The sequence below is a fragment of the Carassius carassius genome, chromosome 28 (genome assembly GCF_963082965.1).
Source record: "Carassius carassius chromosome 28, fCarCar2.1, whole genome shotgun sequence".
Classification (NCBI taxonomy): Eukaryota; Metazoa; Chordata; class Actinopteri; order Cypriniformes; family Cyprinidae; genus Carassius; species Carassius carassius.
In genome coordinates, this window is record NC_081782.1 from 5,111,006 (window position 1) to 5,134,967 (window position 23,962).

The 23,962-nt window shown below is 36.1% G+C and overlaps 2 protein-coding genes across 9 annotated transcripts in view; one reads left to right on the forward strand and one right to left on the reverse strand.

Moving 5' to 3' along the window:
- The window catches only part of LOC132107756 (roundabout homolog 2-like), a 386,527-nt gene extending 375,473 nt beyond the window's left edge, over window positions 1–11,054 (reverse strand). For 7 of the 8 annotated variants that reach the window (XM_059513947.1, XM_059513943.1, XM_059513940.1 and 4 more), the window contains exons 1-2: window positions 10,901–11,054; window positions 6,521–6,652 (exon numbers count right to left, since the gene is read on the reverse strand). In XM_059513947.1, coding sequence (XP_059369930.1) covers window positions 6,521–6,638 — 118 coding nt within the window. In that variant the 5' untranslated portion in view covers window positions 6,639–6,652; window positions 10,901–11,054. The remainder of the gene's footprint in view (window positions 1–6,520; window positions 6,653–10,900) is intronic. The other variant, XM_059513939.1, reaches the window with a different exon arrangement.
- Window positions 9,221–23,693, forward strand: LOC132107580 (short transient receptor potential channel 2-like). The gene is made up of 13 exons (XM_059513692.1): window positions 9,221–9,398; window positions 16,374–17,173; window positions 18,059–18,262; window positions 18,512–18,676; window positions 18,820–18,994; window positions 19,149–19,349; window positions 20,145–20,307; window positions 20,411–20,503; window positions 20,597–20,789; window positions 21,302–21,429; window positions 21,572–21,641; window positions 21,735–21,867; window positions 23,246–23,693. Exons 1-13 carry the CDS (start codon window positions 9,221–9,223, stop codon window positions 23,596–23,598), a joined length of 2,856 nt encoding a protein of 951 aa, XP_059369675.1. The 3' UTR covers window positions 23,599–23,693.
- Window positions 23,694–23,962: the final 269 nt, after the last annotated feature.

The window sequence follows — 23,962 nt, forward strand, 5'->3', positions numbered from 1 at the left end:
TTAAAATAATATGGTAAGACACACCAGTCTGCAATTTCAAACAGCAAAACAAGTTTTGTACAGCTTAAAATAACTGGAAGCGAATGACAACAAAAGCCAGTCCCATAACATTTACAAAGATGTGGTTAGTGCATATCTTCATAAAACGTATGTACCACTGAGCTCACAGAGATGCATTTTTACATTTCTATAAAATGAAAGATAAAACATATACAGTATATACTGTATATTCAACTAGAATACAGTTTCCTTTTAAATGCTTTAAAGTGATGGTTCACCCAAAAATGAAAATTCTTTCATGGTTTACCTACCCTCCACTTGTTCCAAACCTGCAAAGAAGATATTTGGAGGAATGCTGATGGTAGCAATTGACTTGAATTTGAACTTGAATTTTTTTCCCTAGTGTAGAAATCGGCTACCGTCAGCTGTTCGGTTACCATCAATCTTATAAATATATTTTTTTGTGTGTTCAACTGAAGAAACAGAGGAATAAACACATACAGGTTTAGAAGAAGTAGATAGTAAGCAAATTGTGACAAAATTTTCATTTTGGCGTGAACTATCCCTTTAATTGTGCTTAAAAAAAAAAAAAAACCTTGCTACACATCCCATCATCATCTACATTATAGAAATGTACCCACTCCCCATTACATCAAAGTATGGTTCAGCCTCCTGTGCCTCCAGACAGCGGATCAAAAATCAAAACCCCAGGCACGTTATCCACACTAGCGATCACATGCGGAAAGCATCTCTCTACTGACCTAAGATCAAACACGAGGGGCGTTACATTCTCTCCTCTAGTAAATAGCTGCAACCTGACACAGAGCCTCAGTGGAGCCAGAGAGCCCAGGTAACGAAGATGGATGTGCTGTAATGCAGTTAGTCTGCGGGTACTGTGAATGAAGGAATCCAGTCAAAGCTGAACATCCCAACATGGAGAAACTACAAATAGGAGATTTGACCCAAACTGATTGGGCATGTCTTCAGAAGTTATAAACAAAACTGGAAATATGGTTTTCTAGAATAATGGAGCAATAATTAGGTTTAGGAAGTCATTTCCAAAAAGCAAAGTATGTGATTTACTCTCCCTCCACCTATTTTTGATATAACTGAGTTTTATAAGGAAAGGTAATCTTTAGTGGTACTACAGCAAAACACAGGATATATAAATTGTTCCTTGTAACCAAAAGCTGCTGTTCCCACTTTTGGAAACTCTTTCAAAACAGACTTCTCTCTCTCTATCCAGCAACATCATTTAGCAGTGTACTGTCGAGTGTCTGGTCTCTGTTTCCCTGAGTCTCCACTAGTGGTCTCACTTCCCAATAGGCACCTCACCGTAGGCACTACAATTCCCACTAAGCCTTGTACCTTGATCACAGTAATTTCACTCCTGTTAATTGCACTCAGGTGTCTTCACTTGATAGTCATTACCCTGCCTATATTAACCGGTCTTTTCTGTTTGTCTTTATGGAGTCCTTTCTTTCCGTCACCCAGTTTCCTCGCCTTCCGAGTTCCTCGTCCCGTTCCTGTTCCTTTCCTGTTTGTTATTTGTTGGATGGATTTATGGTTTTGACCCCTGCTTGTTGATTTCTCTTTGGATTACCCATTAAAACCCATACTGCGATTGGATCTCTCGTCTCCTGCGTTTCACTGAGTCTCCGATTGTCACAGAAGGACTCCATCATGTCGAGATCTAGCGGTGTGGGACTTCATACCCGTTCCCCAGCCAGTATGATGGAACGAAGGGCAAGATATGTCAAATTGACCACTCTCCGCCAAAAGGGGATTGAGGTGGGTGCTATAGCACAAATGTTCTGGACCCTAGCGGATGGTTTGGGATAAAATGATGCAGCCCTAAAGGATATGTTCAACACCGGGCTGGATGACCCGGTTCCTAGACTTGAAATGGAGCAGTTGGATGCCTATAATTTCTGGGAGATTGTTTTTTATTTACAACATCGGTCTCCGTGGAATACCCCAGCCACACCTGTCTCTCCTGGTGGGATGGCTGATTCTAGACCGGGGTCTACAGACAGGAGGACCACCAGCCCAGCGCCACTGCACAAGATGGCCGCCAGCCCAGCGCCACAGCACAAGGTGGTTGCCAGCCCAGCGCCACGATGCAAGATGGCCATCAGCCCAGCGCCACAGCACAAGATGGCCGCCAGCCCAGCGCCACAGCACAAGAAGGCCGCAAGCCCAGCGCCACTGTCCAAGATGGCCACCGGCCCAGCGCCACTGCCCAAGATGGCCGCAGGTCCAGAGTCATGGCACAAGATGGCTGCTTGTCCAGCACCTCTGTACAGGATGACAGCCACAGTTAACCTTCCAGAGTTGAGTCAGGTTCCCGTTGACCCTCCGGAGTCGAGTCAGGTTCCCGTTGACCCTCAGGAGTCAAGTCAGGTTCCCGTTGACCCTCCGAAGTCAGGGCTGGTCACCGTTCACCCTCCGGAGTCAGGGCTGGTCACCGTAGACCCTCCGGAGTCAGGGCTTGTCACCATGGATCCTCCGGAGTCAGGTGGACCTTCCGGAGTCAGGGCTGGTCACCGGTGATATTCATGGACAAAGGCAAGTCACCAATGATCTTCATGAGCAGAGTCAAGTCAGAATTGATCTTCTTGAATCCAGTATAAACACCACGGAATTACCAGAGTCTCTCCACGTCTCTGCGGAGCTACCAACCCCTCCCCAAGTCTCTGCTGAACTACCAGAGCCTCTCCACGCCTTGGCTGAACTACCAGAGCCTCTCCACGTCTCGGCTGAACTACCAGAGCCTCTCCACGTCTCGACTGAACTACCAGAGCCTCTCCACGCCTCGGCTGAACTACCAGAGCCTCTCCTTGCCTATGCAGAACTTCCAGAGCCTTGTCACGTCTCAGCCGAACTCTCTGAGCGCTCGACTGATCCTGTCGTGGCCACGGAGGCCACCCTTAACTTGTTCATGTTCTCTGTTTCAGACTTGCCTAACCAGACTTGCTCTCCTGTGTCATCGATCACTGTGGTGGTCTTCTGCGCCGCCCTGGTGGGCTTCTGTCTCAACCGCATGGATGTGGTGGTCTTCTGCGCCGCCTTGGTGGGCTTCTGTCTCGACCGCACGGATGTGGTGGTCTTCTGTGCCGCCCTGGTGGGCTTCTGCCTCGACCGCACGGATGTGGTGGTCTTCTTCTTGTTACACCTTTTGTGTACTACACAGTCAATATTTACCCAGTTGATGTAAAATAAATTAATTCAATTAAATAATAAAAAAAAGATCACAATTTCCACAAAAATATTGAACAGAACAACTGTTTTCAACATTGATAATAAAAAGAATGTTTCTTGAGCATCAAATCAGCAGTTTGGAATGATTTCTGAAGGATAGAGTGGAATATACATTTTTAATATAGTCAAATAAAAAACAAATTAAAAATATTTTTTAATAATTAATTATTTTAAGTAAATGAGCATGAGACTTTCAAAAACACTTTAAAAAAATTCTACATTTTGAATGGTAGTGTAAATTATTTTTACTCAATAAATACTGATATTGCATGTTTATTTCACTCTTTAAGATATTACTATTTATTTAGGCTATTGGTTATTTTCATTTTTTATGGGTATAAAAATAAGTAACCTGGCTTATTTTTTATACCAGTTTTCACAATTCAAACTTTTTCAAAGCAGCATACAGACTGATTTATTATATTGTGGATTACTAAATAATGTTAAAACGGTTCAAAGTGACAAAGACAAACGTTAAAACTGAGGGAAAATTCAACGCCTGGGACAAAAGTTGAAAAACAAAATTCTAGGAAAAAATTTGCATTTTTAATAATTATGCATTTCCAAGCCACTGAACTGAAAATCTCCATTCACTGCCATCGCAGTTGCACAGGCATGATATTCGAGCTCATAGGAGAAGCAGAAAATAAAACTGATTACACGGCAGACAAGTTCTTCTTCTTTGAGTCGCCTCACACTAAAAATAAACCCACAGCCATGAATCACAAACTACCAGTGCAACCTGATGTCAGCTTTGTCAAATAATTCTGCCTAGTGAAGCTTCACTACATCCAGGGAATTTGTCATGTGTTATGTTTGACTTGTTCAAGCCTGTTTCAATTGCCCTTCTGCATATTTTACTTTGGCATATGCCATAGTTGAGTTCCATTAATCAGTCCCCATCGTATGAGGGCTGAATGTTAAACCCTCCTGCCGTTCCAATTCTCCGCCCCACTACAAAAAAAGCAGAACCGGCATTAACCTTGTAGATGGAGGCAGTTCATGCATCCGTGGCACTTGGCAATGAAGGGAAAAGATGAACTTTTCAAATTGTTTCCAGCATGAGCTGCATGAGTGAATGGCTCTGTGTGTGTATGTGTCGCCATTCCTGGCTCCGCTATAAATAAGCCTGGCTGCTGGAGAGGTGGAAGTCTGCAGAGGAACTGACAGTAGAGGGCAACACGGCCTTGTCTCCCTGGGAGACGCCAATTTAGAACTGGACCCAAACCCAGTGTGCAACCACAAGGCAACGACTTGAGAGCATGAGAAATGAGTTTTGGCATAAAGCAGATTTAAAGTAATGATGCAGTAGAAATTTCAGGAATCAATTGAGAAGTTTCACAAAAATCTTACGGGATAGCAGAAGTCCCATTGCTAATGAACAGCTACAAATGGCCCACTAATACAGGCTCACAAGGAAAAGGAATGCACTGCAGAAGAATTTAGAATAACTTGCTTCAAATGCATGTAAATACTGGTATAAAGTTGCGAGATAAACATGGCATATTTCTGCATACATTGCTCATGCAGTTGAATCTTATTTTAGTTTTGCTGATTGGACTCCAGGTAAGCTTTTGAAGAAGTCAGCTTTCACATTGTTTTCCATCATGCACTGTTAATGTTCACATGGTGCATATGTTTAATAAAGAGATGAAAATGCACCACTGTTCGTATATTATTTTTTTAAGCAAACTGCACTTGTGAAAAAGAAGTGCATTTATAAGTACTGAACTTGTAGTGTACTTCAAATCTTAAAAGTATCAAGGCCACTTATAAGTGAATTTAAAAAGAGAAACTTTCATTACTGTCTTAAACTTAATTACACTTTTAAAAAGTTCACTGTGTAATGATGTCAAATTAAAAGCTTTAAAGTACATTGTAAATAATTGCTTTAATCATCTTTTGCCTTGACTTGATTATAATCAACTGTATCGATTTAAAATTACATTTAAATACATTTTAAAATATAAAGTAAAAGAAAAAACATTTAAATTCATGACACAAGTTTCAATAGAAATGACATTAAATGACATTAATGACATTATATTTTATTTTACTATAAATGATTTTCAATGCATTCAGAAGTTCACATTAAACATTTTTCAAACTTAATAGTAGTAATTATGATATTGCATATAAAGATGCAAATAAGTCCTACTTAGGAAGCACTCTTACGTTCAGCTAATAGCATTTAATATGAATTTACTATAATACATGATATTTTATTTTAAATAACATTCAGTTAAGTGTAATTAAACATCTTTTATTCATAATAAATACTGTTTGTACTTTAAGTAACATGCATAACATAAATAACATGTTACATACTGAAGCATGCTAAAGTGTACTTCTAGTTCAGATGGGTGTGTTTGTCTGTTGCTGTGGATCAGATTCAGTTTAGGTATAGATTCAAAAATCTAGGTAAACCAAAGGGTAAACATACCAGTGTTGGGGTTAACACATTACAAGTAATGCAGGTTAAATAATCAGATTACTTTTACAAGTAGTAAAGTAGTCAAGGATTCATTTTTGTTTTCCAGTTTATTCACTGACAGCTCTCTTGTCCTGTGTTGAGAGAAATTGACAGTGAGTTACAGATGTACTTCCTTCAGCCTGAATCTTATTAACTTAAATGTTCATGTGAAAATGTGAAAGGGCCTTAACAGCTGCCAAAAATATAACTTTGGAGGGTTTTGTTCTTAAAAAAAAAAAAAAAAAAAAAGCAAGCCCAGCCCAGGTGAAACAAAGTAAATGAATGCCTTACTAAAAAAAAAAAAAAAATCACGGAGTAACACAATGTTACTTTTTATATGAAGTAACTCAATATTGTAATACATTACTTTTAAAAAGGTAACTTTTCCCAACACTGTTATATACAGTAATGGTATCACCTGAAAAAAAATGACATACTGTACAACAAAATCTTAATAGCTATAAAAAAAATCTGGTGGGAATACATGAATTAGACATGCACAGGCCAAAAATCAAGGTTTTGCTTTTTTTGACCTATCCCAAATGAAAGAACACAACTAATGCCCTTCGCATGACCTTTAACGGATAGTCAGAGTAAAAATCATCCTTATAGACTCGAGCATCATCACTCTACAAAACATCAGTCATCTTTCAAATATTTTGGCCAAATGTTAACAAAAGCAAAAGCACACTCCAGCAACATTCAAATTGACATTTGGACTTGAAAAGTTGAGGAACAAGCAACTGTGTATTAAAAAATAAATACATAAAAATCATTCATTCTTACCTTGTCCTTGAGCACCCACTGAGTCTGTGCACAGGATCCACAGGACACAGATAATGAGGAGGAGCGAAGGCCAAGCTAGTACGGCAGTACACCTCGCTCGGGCCGGTTTGGTGGCCATGACACCATTGGTTACTGTCAAACAGGAAAGATAGAAAAGTCTTTTGTCAAGTACATAATTGTTTATGTGTGTATATATATATATATATATATATATATATATATATATATATATATATATATATATATATATATTCAGATGTCAAGTTCATATTTCAAGTGCTATGGTAAATAAAAGAGAGTACAGTTACTTTTTGAGTTGTGGGAACATTGTGTCACTGGTTTTCTAAACCACAAGTTTATGAATGTAACCGAGGCTCATTAGTGGATAATTTCCCATTTTTCTTAATATCTCAAAAGATATCTGAAAGTCAAGATGTGTTCTGATACTACAAAATACTTATTTAGTAAGACACATACAATATGCAATTACTTCAATATCCAAGGACTAATTCCGAAAGCTGCGCACTATTTATCAGACATGACATTCCCGCCATGCAAGACGTAGCCAAGCTTTCTTTTTTTAATTCACTGAAAGTAAGATGACTGCTATGAAATATAACTCACATACTGGAACGTCCCATTTATCAAACACAAAGCTTTTATGAACCAACAATTCATCAAATTTTAATGATATGTTTGTAGAGGCGCATTCAGAGCTAAATTTATGGAGTTACCATTACACTTAATGAAGTATTATGTCTTTATGATACCAATGACTACAACATGCCCAGTTGACATGGAGGTCGCTATAAGTGAAAAACTGGCAGAAGTTGCAGCTCACAATTATAACTGAGCACAATATAAAATGGACATTACTAAACATAATGTATGCTACATTCCTCATTGCCATCTGTGGCAGTTCATGCTTTACAGAATGATTTACAAAATAAACATGCTACAAATGATTGCAGTTAATGGTATGCAAATGCTGTAGGATAATATGCATGCAACATACATTACTTATGTTCTAAAAAAATAAAGAAATGTTCATGCTTTGCAACATAATGGTTAATATTCCTAACTTGCTACAATGATTGCAGTTAATGCAGCACAATTTAAGGACATACTGTAGAATAAAAAAAGCATGCAACATACTTTTTTTTTAAATGTTTTTGTTATGTTCTAAAAAAGAAGCGGTTCTTTTCATTTATTGATTCCTCTGCTCCAGCTGTCTGATGTGTCTGTCAGTCTTTGCAGTGATCAGATATTCTCTCTTTCAGCGATACCCGTCTGGGACAGTCGGACCGGCGGCCAGTGATGTATAATGCCTGACTTGGTTCATTTCGCTATCACTCACCCTTACACTTCTCAACATGCTTGCCTTAGGGTAAATAAAATCAATAAGTTTCAGTTTCACATTGCAGCCATTTATTTCTCCATCAATAGCTCCTCGACTGGAATTAAAAGTACAGACATTTGCATATACATGTCACTGAGAATGGAGAAAGAACAGTGAGTATTTTACAGTTAGAAAGTTGGCACCTACTGACACAGTGCACATTTCAATATTACACCATGAACATTTTCTAATAGCAAAAAAAGTGAAAAAAGGGAGAAAAAAAATATATAGCTTAAAAGCTCCTGCCCTTAAAAAAAAAAAAAAAAAAAAAACGAGTGACATTTTCAGACACTTTCTGTCCTTTTTTTCAAGCATGAAACCTCTGGTCTTACAATTTTATTACACAGAAAGATGATGATGATTATTATTATTCTTATTCTTATTATTATCTGTATTTATTTACTGTTTTAATAAATGTTTAAAAGTAAATAAACAAATATTAAGTTATTAAATTGATACTTTTTTTTTAAGCTGAAATCTGATAATTATGATGATGTCTAATAGTAATAATAATAACAATACTAATAGCATCATTATTAGCATTAGTAGTAGTATACATTTAATATATTATTTTATTACATTTCTTAATATTTTTAAAAGTGTTTTCTTTCAAATCTTAGTTATTAAATTGTTGACACTTCTGTTATTTTTAAAGCCTGAAAGCTTTGCTCTAATAACTAAGACAGACAAACAGATGATGATTTAATATTTTTATTAATATTTGTTTATAATTTTTGTTTATCATCTATGATAACAGTTTTCCTTTGATTTAATTCACTGAAATTGCATGAAAAATAAAGAGCAGCATAGTCTCACACATTTCTTATTCTGTGTTCCCAAATTAATGCAGGTTTGAAGTATAAGAATTTTTGCCTGAAATATCCCTTTAAAACTCTAACCTTGTAAAGACAACATCACAAGAACCATTCGGTTTAAACCTGCTTTTTTCATTGACAAAAGTAGGCGCCACAAAGGAGACTAATTCCCCTGATCAATATCTACTTCCACGTTGGGCTACGGTTCAGCATGGATGGCAGTGGTCAATGACTCTTGCTCAGAGGTCCAGGGGCAGTGCTGGACACAGGCCCGGGAGAGACAGATTGGTGTAGAGCGGGACGGCTACAGCCAGGCGCCTGGATTCCTGTCATCCTCTCCCCCCTCCTTCTGTCTGCTAGATCAACACGCGCCACGGCTCTCAAACACAACAACCTGTTTGAGATTAGCCATCAAATGGGCTGCTCTGCATAACGACAGCCTTACGAGCATCCGCAATTACATTGCTTTTATCTTGTCATGTCAGGATGCATTTAAGCAGGCCGCTGTCTGTGGCGTACACCTTCATGGCCGATCCAACTGTTTTCAGAACCATGGACAGCAGAGCTGAGAGCAGAGTTGTCCATGGTTCTGAATGCAGTTGGATTGGTTCACGCTGTGGAGGCGTGGACGCTGTAGACGTGCTGTCCATCGTGCTGTCAGAATGTAATTATGTGGGAGTCTCAAAGTGCCAAGAGAGAAAAAATAACACAGTCGAGGTCTCGGAGGGCAAGTGTGCCACCGTGGATTTCGGCAAACATTTCAGGCCTCTGCCAAAGAAGAGGCTTTTCAGTGGCAATGCCTACAAAAACCAATTACATTCTCCTCTGCTGAAAGCTTGACATGCTGTGATCATTTATTATAATTTTTTTTTACATTTCCCTAGTTTAAATTAGGGTGTGTTTGCATTAGACACTGATGAAAATTTCAAACTTGTGTCTCATGGTGTGTCAGGAATTAAAACATCTAGAGTATAGTTGTCTTAAAGATAGTACATTTTTAAAAGATGCCTCAGTATACATTCATTTGTCATCACTAATATCTTGGACAATGAGTAAGCCAACATTTAAGAAGAGATGCATTAAAAACTAAGCTAATATAATATATATATACCTACATAAAATAAAATGCTTTCATCACTATTATCTGGGACACTGAATAAGCTGACATTTAAAAAAGAATCACATAAAAAACTAATATTGTATAAATAAACCAACATAATAAAATGGAATTCATTCATCACTAAGATATGGGACATTGATTAAGCCTACATTTAAAAAAGAGAAACATTAAAATATAAGCTAATATTATATATATAAACCAACATAATAAAATAAACTGCATTCATCAATAATGTCTGTCCATATTTAAAAGCAATAAAATAAAATAAAATAAAATAAAATAAAATAAAATAAAATAAAATAAAATAAAATAAAATAAAATAAAATAAAATAAAATAAAATAAAATAAAATAAAATAAAATAAAATAAAATAAAATAGCAGATTTGTCAAGAGTTATCCTTTCATTAAAATAGACTTCACTATGAACCACTGCTGGTTAACAGGTGTTTTGTGTCATAGTTGTATTGTGACCAATCAGAAGCCAGAACTATCTTGTTTAATTATTCAGCAATATCAGTGAGAGTGAGTATGAGCATGACTGTGATTCTGTTCTAAATATTAAACAAAACCAATATATATATAATTCATGTTTCAGAAAAAAAAAAATCTGGCAAATTACTTTTTTTTCCTCCACCAATGACAAATTCCAAAAGAAACCAAGAAAAAGAAAAAAAAAAAGAACCTTATGTATCTCCAAGCAACTAACTGTTATAATATTTCTGGAACCTTTGCAAAGCTTGGCCCCAAGTGAGAGTTTTAGAAAATGTCTTAGTATGACTGACAGTGGATTTGCATGAAGTCCAAGAATGAAAGTTGACATGCTATCAAAGCTAATCATCTGAACCCAGACGTTTTGACAGAAAACTGACAGATTACATACTCCATGAATGATATCGAATAGCACATTATATCCACTATAAAGTGCACTCAACAGTAATGTAAGACTAATGTGAGCGCACTTCGACTGATTTTCATCAACATGCTATGTGACAACTACATTAACGCAAATGCACACGCACAGATGAACTTCCTTTCGCCTAGCTTACCTCTATCAGTGGGAACCTTCAAAGAAAGGCTTGAAAACGCATTGCCAATGTATTTCCTGCGCACGAGGGAAGCTGCTCTTGGAATAGTCTGTGTACGGTTGGAATTCCTGCCCTCTCTAACACACAACTGGCAGAGCACTCTGCCTTCCTCACAGGCTCATCCCATCTGCAAAGCGAGAGAGAGATGGAGCTCACAGGAGAGAGAGTGGAAAGTCAGCCAGGGAGATGGGGGGGGGGGGGGTAAAAGAGGAGGAGAGAGATTGTTTCGATAATGCAGATTGTCATAAGAGAGCTGCATTCCTGGTAATCCAATAGAAGTGAAGTAAAAGCTTCTGTCATTTCAACAGACTTAATGAAAACAATCTGATTAGGTGGCCCTGCATCTGCACAGCTTCCCTTAGACTCATTGTTTTGGATTTGTACCGGCCTGTCTCACTCTCAAATTAACTTGCCTTTAAATGTATTTAATGTTTGACTTGAATACTTATACGATTCCAACTTCAAACGGCTCGGTGAAGTAGAGCCATCCGACAGAAACGGCTATTCTTTGAGTGAAATGAAGCTCAACTGGTACTAGCAACATTAAGGTTATGGGTTTGATTTACTGGAAACACAAAAAGTGATAAAATGTATACTTGAAATGTGTTGAAAGTGGCTTTGGATATGTACATACTTACATGCATGCATACATAATGGCTTAGTAATTATATAAATATATATATATATATATATATTTTTTTTTTTGAAAGAAGCCTTTTAATGCTTACCAAGGCTTCATTTATGTATTCAAAAGAACAGTGAAAACAGGAATATTGTGAAATATCATTACAGACTCTTCGGTTGAAGTGGACTGAAAAAAAAAATGTGTTACAGTTCGCTTTTTTTTTTTTTTTTTTTTGCAGCACTGAAATGAGATGACACTTGTAGACTTTTGTCGCATTAGCTATTTGAGCACACACACACACACACACACAAAATTATGGACATGATTTGGACATGATAGAAGGATTGAAAAATAAAAAAGTTACACTTGGTACCTTCAATCACTTTTGACAGCTAATGTATCAAGTGTGACCCAAAAATGAAGAGTACACGTGGAATAAAATACCTGTTTTCAGTTTGAATACATTTTAAAAATCTATTTGTGTGATGCAAAAATGAATTTTCAGTCTTCAGTGTTCTGGTTTACAATCTTTCACACCATTCTTGCTGATATGGTGCTCTAGAAACATTTTTTAGCATGAATGTTTAAAACTTGTGCTGCATCATATATATATATATATATATATATATATATATATATATATATATATATATATAAGTTGTCTGTAATGGATATGCTGTGCTGTGGTTATATATATATTTAGGATTCCTTGATGAACAGAAATTAATCTAAAATACAAATCCTTAAAAATAAGGATTTAATGCATCCTTATTAAGTAAAAGAATACATTTCCTGCACCTACAGTATTTTGTAGCTGATATCCGTATGTGTCACAAAAAGCAGCTGACCTGAAAAATAAGATTTTAGCAGAATTATTACAGTAACAATCAGTCACTGCATTAATGTCTTCATATTGTTGTTTAGAACTTTACACCATAGTTCTTATATATAAAAATATTTCTAAATGCTGTACTTAACATGAAACACTTATTCCACCAAATGAAACTTTATGCTACAATCCAACAACATTATTTCAGTTCTCTTTCAGTATTTTGCCTTTTTTATTACTTTCCTCTTGCTCAGATTGCAGTGTTAATCAAAAACAAAGCAATTATCCCCCATTTAACAACAGCAACAAAACTCCTCAATCAATCTTTCAAACAGACCATGAAGACACTAAAAGTCATGGTTTACATGTCTCCTATCGTATAAGCATAAATGCAGAAGCTGATGCATTTGTCATCATTACCTTCCAAGCAAGACTGATGGTAGAGCGAATCAAGTAAATGTAAACCAATTAATAACAGCAGCAATTGCATTAAACCATTGTATCCTAAAAAGAAAACCACTGAAATTACTCTATAAATGAACCATTAACTACTTGAAGAATCTCTGTAAAATCTTTTTTATAAATGCATGAAAAAAGCAGAGTAGTCCTATAAATTGTATTTACTCGTAACGTTCAAACTAATTTGATTGACAGTTAAGTAATAATTAGCAAATTTTGGCAAGTGCATGTTTTTGATATTATCAGCAGATTTAAACATCAGGTGGAGTGTCCAGCCGTTAGAGGCTGATGAATGACCACTCATTAGAATTGCAAAGGCGGAGCGGGCCGGTGCTGTCAGCTGCCGCAGCAGAGCGTCATTCTAGATGGGGTTTGACAGGGTCACCAGACTCAATTGGGGTAATTAATTTGCCATTTTCTAAAGAACATAGGGTGTGCTTCTCAAAATTAGACCGGTAAAAGAAGTTGCAAAGGGTCATGATCAATTGATTATCATGACGACTGAGATGGAGTCGACATGGCTGTTTTGTGATTAATGCTTTTGTTTGTCTGGTTTCAGAGAAACCCTTCCCATGCTAATCAAGTCCAGAAACGTTTCAGCTTCAATCGAGTTTGACAAGCTACAAGCAATGCTGTTGGCATGTACTGTGGAAGCAGAGAACCTAATATCTGGCTAGCTTGCACTACAATGAATGGAATATTTCATGGTACAGATCACTTTTTTATAGGAATAGTTTACTCAAAAATGAACATTTGCTGAATATCTACTCACCCTCAGGCCTTCAAAAATGTTTCTTCAAAAAAACACTTATCTGGCTCACCAATGGATGCTCTGCAGTGAATGGGTGCCGTCAGAATGAGACACCAAGCAGCTGATAAAAATGTCACAATAATCCATATGAATCCAGTCAGTTAACTTATTGTGAAGCGAAAAGCTATCTGTTTGTGTTAAATGAATCCATCAAGGCATTTTAACTTTAAACCATTGCTTCTGGCCAAAGTACCAGTCCATAATCAGAGAAAGCAATATTATGAATAGAGGACTCATATTTTAGTGGGAAGCAATGGTATAAAACTGTTAAAAACATCTTAATGTTGGATTTGTTTCTTACAAACATGTATCTTTTTAGTTCACATGGCATTAACTGATTTGTGTGGATTACTTATGGATTATTGTGAAGTCTGTATCAGCTGTTTTGACACTCATTTGACGGCACCCTTTCACTGCAGAAGTTCCATTGGTGAGCAAGTGATGTAATAATAGATTTCTCCACATCTGATCCAGTGAGCAAACAAACTCATCTACAAATTGGATGACCTGAAGGTGAGTAAACATTCAGCACATTTTCATTTTTGGTAGAACGTATCCTTAGCATTCACGTTAAAAGTCGTATTGTAAAAGCAGAATTTAAACTGTAATTATCCAAATGAAATGCAACAGTACTGTGTGCTAATAAGTGTTATCCTCAGGGAGCATCTCTGTTATTGGTGCTGAGTGGGTGGTACAGGCTAATTCCCAGAACAAGATGAGACATCAGTAGACAAAAACAAGGCTTGTACAGAAGGACAAAATCACTAAACAGTTCTTAAAGGTGACAAGCATATTGTTCCTTTCTGGATTCATCTCTCAAGCTGACATGAGACAGCTGCTCATTATTTTGATCTGACGTATTTCTCAAAAGAAGTTTACTGATTTGGGGTGCTCCACTAAGAACATGGAAAACCTTACGGTGAGTTTCAGATTTAAAGGTTTTGATTGCAAGGCATTAAATTCAATAAGTGCCAAAAGTAATGGGTGGTTTTAGGCACAATGCAAGGCGGAGGGGTCTAACAGGCCACTACCTGTGGTAAAAATCATGGTAACTGATGAAATTGAATGGCTTATTGCCGATATAAAACAACAGCAATATGGTAAAAGATAACAATGTTTAAGTAGTTTATGGTTGCCAGCCAACATACTGTAGCAGCTTGACACATTAATATAATGTAGAATGTGACGTTGAAAACAACTCAGCAAATCGAGTTGGAACTGTCCATTTTAGAAATTTTATTATCCAACCAGTGAATTTAGTACATAATTTACATCATTTAGGTATATATAGTGTTGTCAAATGATTAATTGCGATTAATCACATCCAATATATATATATATATATATATATATATATATATATATATATATATATTTTTTTTTTTTTTTTTTTTTTTTCTCATAATATGTCTATGTACTGTATTTATTATGTATATATAGACACACACTTACAGCATATATTTTGAAAATATTGACATGTATATATTTATATTCATATAAATATATTTAATATATAAACATAAAAATTTTCTTAAATATATACATGCATGTGTGTATTTATATATACACATAGATATACACAGAACACACACGTATATTATGTAAATAAAATAAAAAACTTTTATTTTGGATGCAACTAATCACAATTAATCACTAGTAAATACACTACTGTTCAAAAATTTGAGGTTTGTGAGATTATATTTTTTTTAACGAATTGTCTTATGTTCACTAAGGATGCATTTATTTGGCCAAAAAATTTAATTTATACACAGTAATGTTGCGAAATGTTATTAGAATTTAAAATATGTATTATTGTTCTTCAGAAATTATTCTCATATGCTGATTTGGCGTTCAATAATAATTTATTAGGCTAATATCTATGTTGAAAACAGTTGTGCAACTCTAACGTGGCTGACGAGTCGTGAGATGTGCGGATCCATGTGCAAGCTTTTATTACACAGAGACGAGGTCATAGCAGGCATGGGTCAAACACTGGCAAACAGGTATATAGAGGGCAAGACAAAGAATATCCTAGTGTGGGTCTTCGATGAGAGAACAATATCCAGAGGGCTAAGCAAGAGGGGTAATCCAGTATCCAGAGCAAAAGGGTCAAGGCAAGGCAAGAAAAAGACTAAACTATGAAAACTAGAAACGGAGACAAGACTATGAAAACAAGGAACTGAAACAAGACTATGAAAACTAGAAACTAACACGGAAAGGCTTAAAGACTAAATTATGAAAAATAGAAACTACAACAGAAGGCTTACGTATCACTAGGGGAGGGATATGTGCAGAACAATACTCGGCAGTGTGTGAAAAGAAAGTCCAATGCCTGATTGATTGTGCTGAGTGTGCGTGTAATTGGTCTCAGGTGCATGTGTGGTTGTTATCTGGTGACTTTGATTGGTGCAATGGAGCATGGGAAATGTATTCCAGGGTGTAGTGTGTAGTGTGAGAGTCTGTGTTATGGATGATGACCTCTGGTGGTGAATTAACGGAAGTTCAGTGACCAGATCATGACGGCGACAATATGTGTAAACAGTTTTTTTTCTTGCTCAATAAAAGCGTTAATTTCTTAAAAAAAAAAAAAAAAAAAAATCAAATAAATAAAATCTGACCCAAAAATTTTGAACAGCAGTGCAATTGTAAAAAATTGTAAAGTGTCAATAAAATTCTATTGCTTATTATGTATTATTATTGGAATATACAGTATTGGACCAGATTTTTTTCCCCTGCTTTTGCTTTTTTGAGTTTGCTTATATAAATGATGGTTTGGTAAGGGTTTTTAAATATCTTCTGTCCCGTCTCTCTGAGCAGCCAGACAACTGGCGGGAGATTGTGAACAAAAAGCTTCACTTTCCACCAGAGCTGATCCCCGCCATCCAAGAGGGCAACATGGCCTGGGTGGACAGTCTCCTCTCCCTTGGAGACGGGATTATCCGCCAGCTGGATGAATCTGAGGATCGGTTATGGAGGGAAGCGTTGAACCTTTCCATCCGACTGGGCAGCGAAGACATCATGACCTCCCTTCTGCTAGGCGTCAAGTTTGACTTCCGTCAGATTCACGAGGCTCTGCTGGTGGCCGTCGACACTAACCAACCCAGATTCGTCAAACACCTCCTGGACCGCCTGGATCAAGAGAAAGGCAACAAGATGGACGTTCGTTCTTTCAGCATGGCCATCTTCGACCACTCCATTGATGATTCTCAGTTTGCACCAGGAGTGACACCACTAACGTTGGCCTGCCAGAAGGACCTGTATGAGATAGTAACTATGCTGACCCAGAGAGGTCATGACATTCCTCTTCCTCACTCCATCTCGTGCACATGCCTGGAGTGCCGTAACGGCCGGCAATACGACTTGCTTAAGTTCTCGCTGTCCCGTATAAATACATACAGAGGCATCGCCAGCCGTGCATATCTGTCAATCACCTCAGAAGACGCCATGCTCAGCGCTTTCCACCTCAGCCGAGAACTGCGCAAACTCTCTAAGAAAGAACCAGAGTTTAAGGTGAGTGAAGAAAAATTCATTAATTTATAGAAAACATTGCAAATATATATATATATATATAAAGAAAAAACAAGAGTCAATTGACTGTTTTTCATGAGCTACCAAGAATTGTCAGTGTTGGATTGTAACTGATTACATATAATCTAGATTGCATAATCCGAAAAAATAAAAGTTCTTGAAATTAGATTAGATTACGCTTTAACATGTTAATAATCAAATTACAGTTACTTTTTATGGATTACATGATTATGTATTCACAAAGTGAAAAATTTAATTATTCAAACTTTATTCACACCCATTATTGATTTATTTATTTATCTTTTCAATTTTTTCCTTCCTAGATGAATTTACCACTTATGTACAGTTTGGGGAACCCTGCTGTAATGTAATGTTTAAAGGATTTGATGGTGTTGATAACAAAGAATGGATTACATTTTCTTTCTTTTTGTTATTTTTGTTGTTGTTGTTTCAAAATCAAAATGGTACACAACAATCCCATTCAAGTCTATGTGATAAATTGGGTCAAAAGTAATCTAAAAGTAATCAAATATTAGTCAAATTTAATATGCAATCCAGATTACGTTACTAAATATTTTTGTCATTTGTAATCATTAATGGACTACAATTTGTAAGTAATCTACCCAGCACTGACAATATGCTATTAGTATACTAATAACTGACTCATTGAATTTTTTATACATGCATGACCTTGCACAGATTATGCTTCATAATTTGACAATTGGGTTTTTCCTCTAATTGCCAAGTTTTCCCATCATTATTGCATTGAATTGTCAGTATATTTATAATAAGCTGTTTTCATAGTTACCAGCATTTCATAAACACACTTTTAACATTTCTTTCTCAAAACTCCTTACTGCTGTTTAGCCGCAGTACCTGGCGTTGGAACAGCTGTGTCAGGAGTTTGCAGTGGAGCTTCTGGGAATGTGCCGGAACCAGAGCGAGGTTTCCACCATCCTCAACAGCGCTGAGGATGACAGCGAGGATGAAGAACTGGATGAACAGACGTTTGAGGAAGGCATCCCCAACCTCGCGCGTCTTCGACTGGCGGTCAACTACAATCAAAAACAGGTACTTCATTTTGGTTTAATTGTAGCAACTTATAAATGTGATCAAATTTCACTATCTACTAACTATTTTTTATTTAGTTTAATTTGACTGATTATTTAATTGAATTATTTATTTAATTTTGATCGAGGAGAAACACAGGGCATGTGAACATCATCTGTCAGTTGTTTGACCCCTGTGTTCATGCCGTATGGGATGTTTGATTGACTGACAGTTGGCTCGGAGGCCTGACTGTTTGTTTTCCTCGTCTAGTTTGTGACTCATCCCATCTGCCAGCAAGTGCTCTCCTCCATTTGGTGCGGTAGCCTGTCTGGTTGGAGGGGAAGTCGAACTGCTTGGAAACTCCTGGTGTCTTTGGGGATATTCATTGCCATGCCGTTTCTCTGCCTCGTTTACTGGATCGCCCCTAAGTCCAAGGTAAATTTAAGCCAGTGGTGATAACAATTAAATAACATCAAAAATGGCCCATGGGCCCATGCAAACGACCTTATTTAATACAGCTGGAAAGCATTTCTAATATTTATTAATTTATATGGACAAAACCTATTTTGTTCTGCCAGCTGGGTAAACTGCTGAAGGTTCCTGTGATTAAGTTCCTGTTACACTCAGCGTCATACATGTGGTTCCTCATCACTCTCTTGACGGAGTCGATTTTCATGGAGATCTACCGCAGCGATTTTGCTTCCCGAAAGCAGAACATTCTCCATAACTCTCTCCATATGATATGGGTTGCTGGTGGGTCACGCTGCCAAATAAAAAACCAGTGGAAAACCACTTAATAGGCATTTAAATCTCTGAGTCTAGCCAATAATTGTCTTTGATTTATTTAGAGAGAGTAAATGTAATGATTATTGTCTAAAATAGAGTGTTTATCTTTCTGCATTGGTAGGTTTCTTCTGGTTTGAGTGCAAGGAAGTTTGGATTGAGGGTTTGAAGAGTTACTTCCTGGATTTATGGAACATTGTGGATATGATGGTTCTGAGCATGTATCTGGCATCCTTCACACTGCGCATCCTCATCATGCTAAGGGGCTATTTCCTCTGTCAGGACTCCAGCACTCAAGAACTGTGTGACTATTTCACCAACACAGGTGACAGCTCACATATAGTATATCTTTTACTAGCTTTTTTTCCCACTCTTTTAACAAGCCATCCATATATCACACTTACTGAAAGTAATATAGATAGATACAACATAATACAATAATCATAATTATCTGTATTTTTAGTTAAAAATTGACAAATTATTAACAAATAGTTGAAACATCAACAATATTAATACTGTTATCAACAAATACAGTTAAAATAATAATAATAATAATAATAATAATAATAATAATAGATATATTATGATACAATTGTAATTATTATATATATAATAATTATTATTATTATTAATTAATTAATATTATTAACAAATACAGTTGGGATAAAAATAAAAAACAACAACAACAACAACAACAATAATAATAATAATAAAGATTTTTAATAATAAAGTCATATAATAATACTATTTATAATAGTAATAATAATAATAATAACCTTTATATATTAACGTAATAATATTTTTTGTGTTATTGATGAAAAATACCATTAAATATTATTGTTATAAATTAAATAACAACAGTGGTAATTATTTTTATTTTATTATTAATAATTACAAATACAGTTAAAATAATTAATAATAATAAAAAAATGTATATCAATTGTTATATTAATATTTAACCTACAATACATTTAAAAATGCAAGTAAATATGATATGATAATTGTGTAGCAGCAGTAGTAATAGTAATTGTTATTTTTTTATATATAATTTTTACTAATTCTAGCAATACATTAAAAAAAATTACATCTCAAATTAATATTATTATTATTTTTTGAATAGTACGAGAGGACTGGAAACAGGAGGATCCTCAGCTGATTGCAGAGACTCTGTTCGCCGTGACCAGCATGCTGAGTTTCACACGGCTCGCCTACATTCTGCCGGCCCATGAATCCCTGGGAACCCTGCAGATATCCATGGGAAGAATGATTGATGACATGATGAGGTCAGATCTTACCATTTGATCTCTGCGATTGGACGTCCAGTATAGCTACGGGAGGAGAACACCATTAAAATCACTTTCATCACATGTTTTTCTTGTTCTACAGGTTCATGTTCATACTTATGATCATCGGAACCGCATTTTTGTGCGGAATAAACAACATATATGTCCCATATGTTGTTTCTCCACATCTTGGCAGGTGATTAATAGTTTGTTTACATGTAATTACATGTGTTCGTTTGGTTTGAAATCACCCGGACATGAATCTGTTTGTCTGATGTACTCAATTTAGATTTAATGAAACATTTAACTTCCTCTTCTGGACCATGTTTGGAATGGCAAACCAGGGATATGTAGACATGCCTGATTACGCTCTGGCTGAGTTTGTGGGAAGGATTTTCTATGGGATATACACACTGCTCATCGTCATAGTGCTACTCAACATGCTTATTGCCATGATCTCCAATTCATTCCAGAGGATTGAGGTGTGAAGCTTTAAAGATCATTATAAACGAGATAAGATAATATTAGAGAGCATTTGTAGACCAGTTCGATTGCAGAAACCTTCAGTACCCAAAAATGTAAGTGGTTTTTATTTACTCTCCCTCATGAATAATATTTCAAATAAATGCAATTCTTTTGAACTTACTATTCATCAAAAAAATACTGAAAAATGTATTACGATTTGCAGTTTTGAAGTAGCATGGCTGTTTTCAACTTTGATAACAAGAAATGGTTTTGTGCAGCAGACCAGCATATTAGAATGATTTCTGAAGGATCACATGACACTGAAGACTGGAGTAATGATGCTACAGTTTTAAATATATTCAAATAGAAAACTGTTGTTTTAAATTAAAATGTTTTTACTGTATTTATGATCAAATAAATTCAGCCTTGGTGAGCAGAAGAGATTTCATTTAAAAACAATATCTTACCTTACCAAAACTTTACCAACCCCAAACCTTTGAATGACAATGTTTATGTATGTTCCTCTCAGGATGACGCAGATGTCGAGTGGAAGTTTGCTCGCTCTAAACTCTACCTCACTTACTTCAGGGAGGGTCTCACTATGCCAGCTCCCTTTAATATCATCCCATCTCCAAAGGCTCTTTTCTATATCTTGAGGTAAGAAGACCTGCTTAATGCGAGGTACTATCAAACCGCCATAATGTCTTATGCAGACTATGTGAACTCACACTTTTTTACCACAGACTTTAGATCATTTAGAACCAGATGCAACCTTTCTGTTCCTCCTGGTCTTGTGTAGAAGCTTCTGCCGAAAGATTTGCTGTTGCAGTAACAAGAAAGCCCCAGAATATCCTCCCATTGCATCTTTGGTGAGCATCTGAGGGGATTCTGGCTCTACAACCACCATAATTCTTGGCTGTTGAGGTGTTTCTCATATTTTTTTATTTTTATATTTTTTTTAGTCTAGCAATACCCTGAATAGCAGCGGAGGTCAAGGTGAGGGCAGAGTGCCATACCGCCTGCAGGTGACCAAGGCTCTAGTGCACCGCTACATCGAAGCCGCACGCAGAGAGTTCGAAGAGAGCAAGCGTAAAGGTAAATCATATTTCTGGCATCAGGTAATGATCCAAAAATATTGCAGTATTTCAGTTATTCAAAAAAGAAAAAAGAAAAAAAAAACACATAATAGTGAGACATTTTGCATTAAACATTAATTATGTCAAACGATGTACCTAATGAGCTGTGACCTTGAGGTCGAAGATCTGTGCGGGTAACCACAAGGTTGTAGGTTCAAACCCCAGAAGAGGTGATCTTTTAGCAAGACTGTTTATCCAAAGGGACTGTCCCTGTAATTAAAGAACATAATACTGCATATTAAAATGGATAAAAGTGTCTGATAAATGATTACTCACTTGTTTTAAGACAGTTACTTATGACCATTTTGGGGTCAGCATCAATGCTTGGAATGGCACACTATCATACTTCATCTTCAGTTTTTTAAGTTATATGTGAAACAGTAAGGATGTTGTAAAAGGTAACACTTCAAACAGCACTATACTACATTGTCTCATGATTTCAATATATGCAGCTCAGTAAGTGACAAGAAGTTGGGTTTAGTATGATTTTTTTTTCTTTAAAGACATTAACTCTTTTATTCAGCAAGGATAGAATAAATTGATTAAAGCTACAGAAATCTTTTTTTTAAAGATTATAAATGTCTTTATGATTTAAAAAAAACACTGCTAATTTGTTTACATTTATTGGTGTGTTAAAACTGTATTATAAAGTGCAGTAATGCATTACAAATAAATGAACAATATATTTTTACATTGTTTTTAGTCTTTATTAAGGTTAGTTAATCATTTTAATAATGCATTAGAAAATGTTAAACTTACCATTAACTACATTTAATAAATGCTGTAGAAATATTTTTCATTGTTAGTTCATTTGAGCTAATGCAGTTCATCAGTGTGAACAAAGTACACCTCTTAAGAAATGTTTCTTGAGCAGCAAATCAGCATATTAGAATGATTTATGAAGGATCATGATACAGAAAATTAAACTTTTTATCAGACATATTACATTTAAAAAAATACTACAGTTGGAAACGGTTTAAGCTGTAATAATATTTCACAGTTTTTACTGTATTTTTATCAAATAAATGCAGCTTTGGGAGCTTACCAACCCCAAACTTTTGAATGCCAGTTTATCTTAGAATTAGCATTTTTATATCTAATTTCATGTAAAAATAAAAATAAAAATGCCACAAACATCCAGTCTAATCAAAATAATGAGTGAAGAAAGTGTTAAGTGAGAAAACTTTTTTTTCTTGAAATGTGGTTTGTTAGCCAGGAATTTCATATATAAAGAAAAAAATATACAATCGATCCACACTGCAGCAATGGTATGAGTAGTATGATAGTACGCTGTTCTGAACCTTTTTGCTACTAACTACTGTTGTTGTGATGCTCAGATGTCGGCAACAGAATCACCGAGCTGAATAAAGTTGTAGGCCAACTGCACACTGAGATGCAGGAGTTCCACCAGAAGCTGCAGTGGCGACACAAGAGTGAGCCGGACCAGGCCAACATCCTGGGCAAATACATCTTGGGTGCAAAGAACAATTTCCGTGACTTTGATAAGAACGAGGCCATGGGGTGCGAAAACACAGATCTGCACATCAGTACTCATCCCACAGGGGAGGAGGAGGAGGACGAGAAGGAAGGAGAGATCCAAGCAGGAGGGATGGTCTCAGAGGAGGGGGAGGAGCCTGAGTCCGAGGGCCCTGTGGAGCCCGTCCCAGGAGAAGACTGCCAGCAATCCTGATGTGTGAGAAACAAACACTGCAGTGTCGCAGCGCACACCCATTCCCTGAAAAATACCTAGTCACAAGTTTCTAGATATATTCATAGCACTCTGAATTACTAAGAAATACATTTTTGCATACTATAGTTGATTAATATGCAATTTGTATCATAATTGATATTTACATTCCAATGCCTCATAAGACAGATAAATCCATTTAATGAGGTTTAGATGTTTAGATTCTAAATAAATATACACGCTCATATATTTGCTGAGTAATCTGTTTGGTTATGGATATTTTCACATGTACGTGAAAGATCATAAACATAATAACCTTAAATAAAAATTACAACAGTACAAAAATATTTCATAACTTATTTATTAT

Excerpts from the sequence above, each read along its gene's own strand:
- LOC132107580 (XM_059513692.1), top strand. The coding sequence starts at position 9,221 with ATGCATTTAAGCAGGCCGCTGTCTGTGGCGTACACCTTCATGGCCGAT. Across the intron at positions 9,399-16,373 it reads GTCCATCGTGCTGTCAGAAT|TATTGGACCAGATTTTTTTC; the intron begins GTAATTATGTGG and ends TGGAATATACAG. Across the intron at positions 17,174-18,058 it reads AGAAAGAACCAGAGTTTAAG|CCGCAGTACCTGGCGTTGGA; the intron begins GTGAGTGAAGAA and ends ACTGCTGTTTAG.